Source organism: Haliaeetus leucocephalus, unplaced genomic scaffold (genome assembly GCF_000737465.1).
Source record: "Haliaeetus leucocephalus isolate CR32 unplaced genomic scaffold, Haliaeetus_leucocephalus-4.0 Scaffold555, whole genome shotgun sequence".
Taxonomy (NCBI): Eukaryota; Metazoa; Chordata; class Aves; order Accipitriformes; family Accipitridae; genus Haliaeetus; species Haliaeetus leucocephalus.
In genome coordinates this window covers 19,713,883-19,719,329 of record NW_010972991.1, presented here as the reverse complement: position 1 = coordinate 19,719,329, position 5,447 = coordinate 19,713,883, and the positions used below count along the sequence as shown (strand labels likewise).

At 59.9% G+C, this 5,447-nt stretch overlaps 1 protein-coding gene across 1 annotated transcript in view; it reads right to left on the bottom strand.

Annotated features, from left to right (window-relative positions):
- The window catches only part of GDF6 (growth differentiation factor 6), a 10,273-nt gene that overhangs the window by 416 nt on the left and 4,410 nt on the right, over positions 1 to 5,447 (bottom strand). Inside the window, exons 3-5 of the mRNA XM_010577144.1 lie at positions 5,067 to 5,191; positions 2,601 to 2,847; positions 910 to 1,049 (exon numbers count right to left, since the gene is read on the bottom strand). Coding sequence (XP_010575446.1) covers positions 910 to 1,049; positions 2,601 to 2,847; positions 5,067 to 5,191 — 512 coding nt within the window. The remainder of the gene's footprint in view (positions 1 to 909; positions 1,050 to 2,600; positions 2,848 to 5,066; positions 5,192 to 5,447) is intronic.

Genomic DNA, 5,447 nt, shown 5'->3' with positions numbered 1-5,447 from the left:
CGGGACCGAGCCGGGCCCGGGGGACGGCGGGGGGAAGGAGGAGGAGGACGAGGTGGAGGAGGAGGAGGAGGAGGAGGAGAAGGAGAAGGAGGAGAAGGGGAAAGAGAAGGAGAAGGAGGAGGAGGAGAAGGAGGAGGAGGAGGAGGAGAAGGAGAAGGAGGAGGAGGAGGAGGAAGAAAAAAGCAAAGAGAAAGAGGAGAAGAGAAAAGTGAAGCGAAGAGAAAAAAGAAGACGAGGAGGAAGAAGAGGAGGTAAAGAAGGACCCTCACCAGACAGGAGGAGACCGCTCTCCCGCACCAGAGGCAGCCCCTGCTCCACGCACATCCTCTGCCCGTCAGCCCCACCAGCAATGTGGGACTGGCAGTGTTTGTGTGTTCATATACGTTACGCACACACATATATATACACATACATATTCTCCTTCAAGAGAAAAACCTGGACTTCTTTTTTGACACACTGGTGTACAAAGTGCAGCCCAGAAAGCAAACCAGATTCCCCCGAGCTGCTTTCCAATAAAATGTTTACAACCCAGCAAATACAAAAATTCCCAAAGCCCCTGGGTTTCCCCAGAAGCTAGTAAAGCTTGTGTAGATTTCAATAGTAAAAGTGTCACTGGAGCCTCTGTTCAGCAGCCCCTTGCTGCTTTTCCAAGCTCAGCCTGCTCCAGAGGTAGAAACGGAGACTAAAGAAATGCACAGCCCCCTGTTATTTATTGATATCAAAGGTCATTGCGATTCCTAGTCAGTGCATTTCGCGACCTCGGCTCTACCTGACAGCTCCGGGGCAACCTCCTTGGGGGGCAGGAGGGACAAGGGGATGATTTATGCCAACCAAGACCTTCAGGCGCACCACGGCAAAGTAAAAATCAGTGCGGATTACCATGCAGTTAATCAGTGCAGATTAGCATACTCGAAAGTCGCCCTGCGCTGCTGCGTGTTCCCCCAGACGCCAACAGGGAGATGGAGCGTGGACTGGGAGTCCACGCCAGCCCACGGCGGAGCCTGCCCGCCGGCCGAGCTCATGCCTCTCAAGAGGGTGGCGGGGGGAGTCTGCAAAAAACACATACACAGCCCCAAAAATGTCGTCACAGCCCCAGGTGACGACAACAGCTGCTCTCGATCTGCTGGAAAGAAAAGTGAAATCCAGCGGGAGCTGCCTACGGGCGCTGGACAGTCTCGGCAGCGCTGCAAGGAAGGAGCAGGGTTTGGCCCACGGGTCGCTTGTGGGTTTGGGGGTGGTTTTGCGTCCTTCACACGCTTGTGGCCGGGGGCTGAGGTGGCGGGAGGAGGGTCTGGCAGCTCAGGAGAGTTCAAGGCCCGTTGTCCCCTTCTTCAAGGGAGTCCCGGGCAGGACTGGGGGCTCCAGACAGAAGGGGATGTGCATCCCTCGGGCAAGAACGCGCGGGTCCCCTTCCTCCTTCTCCTCCTCCTCGCCTTTGGCTTTCCCTGCCCCCAAGCATCTGTCAGACGCCCGGGGATCCGGGACGGCGCAGACGGGTCTCCTGGCCCCGCCGAGCTGCCTCCCACCTTCCTCCAACGGTTCCAGCGACCGTCGAGAAAACCAGATCAACGCCTTCCCCTGCCCCTCCCTCGGGGCTTTAGGGTGTGGGCAGAGCCGGGCCTGGGCACAGCTCCGCTTTTAACCATCCCTCTGCTGGGGGGGATGTCAGGCTTGGTTTCAAAGGGAGATGCTCTCCCTGTTTGGCACTCCCTGTCGCGAAAGGGTGGAGGTGGGGGGAGCGCTGCCTCCAGCCCGCTGTCCCTCCGGAGCAGACAGCCCCCCCCCCGTCCTACTCCGGGCCAGTGCCCCCGCCCTGGGGTCTCCCGCAGCCCTACCGGGATGCAGGAGCAGGGTAGCACTGCCCGACCGCCCGGGCTTCAGGGGAAAGAGAGGGCAGCCCTTTCCCGGGGGATGGGGGACACAGAGGTGACAGCGCGCTCCCCCTCCCCCGGGAACCCCCACGCAGGCAGGTGGCTGCGGCGCGGGGAAAAGGCCCCTTCGGGAGTGACAGCCAGGCGTGCGGGTTAGACGGGAGGGAAGCGGGGAGAGGCTGAATTCCCCGCGGCCCCCCGCTGCTGAAAGCGGTTTATAAAGGGGCTGCAGACCCCTGTCGTGTGGCGGGGCGGGGGGAAGCCAGCTCCGGTCCTGCGGGTGGGTGTCAGAGGCTTGCTCGGGGGGGGCGCCTGCAACGCGCTGCCCAGCAGCTTCCTTCGAAGGTCCAGCTTGGCGGAGGTTGAACGCGTTGCACGGCCGCTCCGGCGGGCTCGGTGGCATGGCACGCTGGGGACACGGCTGAGTGGCAAAGAAATGTGTCCCCGGGCAAGCGGGTCTCCGAGCCGGGTTTAGGCAGCACCGACCCTGCGCTGGAAAACTCCCGCTGGTTCCTGCAGCTGCCGGCTCCCTCTCCGCTCCCCGAAAGGGGCAGGGCTGCCGGTTGTCTCAAATAAGCAGCTTTGAATCCGATCAGATAAACGCTATTTATTCACTCTTGTAACCTAATAATTCCAGATGAATACATAATCCTAAACCAGTATTGGCTCGCTCCCAGCGCCGTCGAGAGGGTGGGAAAAGGAGCGGAGGGCGGGGAGGGAAAGCGGTACCTCCGGAGCCTCCACAAACCGGGGAGAGACGGGTCTGGTTTGGGGACCCTTTGTTCCAGCGAAGCTGCCGCCTTCCCAGCACACAAAGAGCGGCAGCGGCGACGGCGTGGGGACACCCTGGCTGTCCCTCTCCCTCCGTGTGAGGAGCAGACACGGATCGGGGCTTGTCCCCTTCAGTTTTTCCTTCAAACCCGAGCAGCGGCTGGGGTGAAATCCGGGGTTTCTAACAGCCAGGTCGAGATCTTGCCTTTTTTCTCAGGCCAGTTGAGGCTGTCATTACCGTTATTCCCGTTACCGAAATATTTGGGAAGAGCAGCAAAGTCATCTCACATCCAGCCGGGCTGGGGAAAGCCACATTGCAGAAAATGCACCGGAGAGGTGCGTTTGTATTTGTAACGTTAATTTAGATGAATGTTAGTTACGCGGTAAGTCTTAGTTTTATTTCGACTCTGCGTTGTTTATTTCTTCGGGCGAAGATAAAATATTGGAAGCGGGGAGGAGGGGGAGAAGGGGGTAGATCTAGCTGGAATTTAAGCCAGCAGTGGGGGACGGCAGCAGCCCTGCTCCGCTCTGCCCTTCCCAAATCGCCCCGGCAGGCGGGGTCCCCCCTGCGCCCCCCCGCGGGCCGGGCCGGGCCGGGCCGGGCCGGGGGGGCTGCGCCGGGTCCCCGCCCGCCTCCTCCCCCGCTTTGCGGTGGCGGCGGTTTTATCATCTCCGAGGTTGAATGAATGACCGGGTTGGGACGTCTCCTTAAACTCCCCGTGTGAAGCCTCTCCCGCTTCCCGGGCTCGCTTTCTCGCCGGCAGCCTGGGCTTTGAGGCGAGCCGGGGGTTAACGAAGGCTACACAAAGTTTCCCTTTTCATGGCAGATCAGGTACTGGGCTCCCGGCCAATTCATCAGGGCTCAGATCTTAACTTTACATCACTGCAAATTATACCCAAACCACATTCAAGAAGAATTTTCCCATTCCCAAATTCTCTTTCAAGCCATATTTAAACTCGCAAACCAAAAGCACATTTGCAGTTTAAAGACCCTTTGCAGGCGCTCGCTCAACAATAATCTGGAAATTAAAACATATATCCCCCGTAATTGCGAGGGGCTGCCCACACGTTGTCTGCAGAGTCGCAAGGCTGACAGGTATTTCTCTCGGAGCATTACCCGAGCTGTGGAAACAAGGGGCTGACTCTCCATGTGTGGTATTTCTCCGGGTTTCAATTCCGCGTCTCCCAGCGCCTGCCTCGCCGTGGTTTTTTATTACACCGGGTGATTAGATTTAAATGTTTCGTTCGCTTCGCTATCGAGTAACCGGGAAAGACCACACCTTCCTCGGACGAGTTCCCAATCCTGCCAAAACCCCAGCGAGCTGATGGAGGGCTGTTTCCATTTTGGTTTTTTTTTGTTTGTTTTTTTTTTTTTTTTTTTTTTACCCCGGAGGGGGGAAGCACCTGGCTGCGATATACCTTTGATCACCTCTTTACCGTACCTGCGCCGGGAAGGCTGCCTGCCCTCGCCCCGCTCCCCGGCTCGCCGCTGCCACCGCTGCGTCCCCGGTTCCCACGAGCGACGCCCGGCCCTCGGGCGCAGAGGGACCGCCGCGACACCCGCGGGGCATCCCGCGGGGCTCCGGGCCCTTCGTCTGTCGTCATCGCCCTCAGAGATGCGCCGGGGCAGAGAGGGGCTTCCTTGGGGGGGTTCTACCTGCTGTAACAGACATTAACCGAGCGCCCTTCCCCTTCCCCGTTTGCGGCGGTTTCGCTACCCGAAATACTTCGATCGAGGAGAAATCATTCTTCCCAAATTATCCGTGTTGAGAAAATCGGACTGCCTATTCCCGGCGCTTGGAGCTAAGAAATGGAGCGAGTGGACGCTTTGGAGGACATTTCTGAGCGATATATGTGGCAGCGCCGGGACACAGCAACACAACATACAGATCTGGCCACAACTAGCACGGACTGAAACGTCCCCTTTCGCTCATAAACCAGACTTCAGGCACGGAAGGACGCCCGACCTCAGTTCCAGCCTGCCCCGAAATCGCAGGGAAAGGAGCATTTCTCCGATCGGCTGCTTTTTTTCTCTAGGACTACGGAGCGAGGAGGAAAATGAGGGCGAGGCGCCCCGCTGCCGTGCCCAGCGCCGGGCTGGCTCCGGGCTGCGCCGGGTTTTCTCCCCGCGGGCCGCATGGTTCCCGGTTGGGGCCAGCCCAGGCTGCAGCACGGCATCGCCCCGCGGGCGGCGGAAACTAAGCAGCTCCGAAGCGGAGAGCTCGGTCCTACCGCCCTCAAAAAAAAAAAAAAGGAAAAAAGAAAAAATTTCAACGCGGCCTCTTAGCAAGCCCCGCGGGTGGGCTTCTGGATTGCAAAATTAAAACTAAAAAATCAGAATCGGGTCCGAAAGGAGCCACCGGAATGGCTTGCTAGGCTTTAATTGCTCCTTCCCGTTAGCAGAGCGGCTCCGCGGCCGCGCACCTCGCCGCCGGGCTACCTGCGCCGCGGAGCGGCCGCGGGGGCTGCGTCTCGCAGCGCTTGCGGGCTTTGCTTCCCGCAGACCGCCCTCCCCGTCCCGCCGCGCTGCCGTGCGCAAACCCCCGCGCCTTCGCAAAAGAAAACACGCGAACGAACGGTATAAATAGAAAAGAAACCCCCTCCGACACCCCCGATTGCCAACGGGGAGAGGCGAGCGGTGCGGCCGCGGCTTCCGAGGAGGGGACGAGCCGCTGGCCGCTCCGCCCGCGGCCCGGCCCCGCGCTCCGCTCCGCTCCCTCCTGCAGCCCCCGCAGCGCGGCGGGGGGACGGCACCCACCAAACCCCTAAATATTCCCCAGGCGCAGGCAGCGCGGAGCCGCAGCC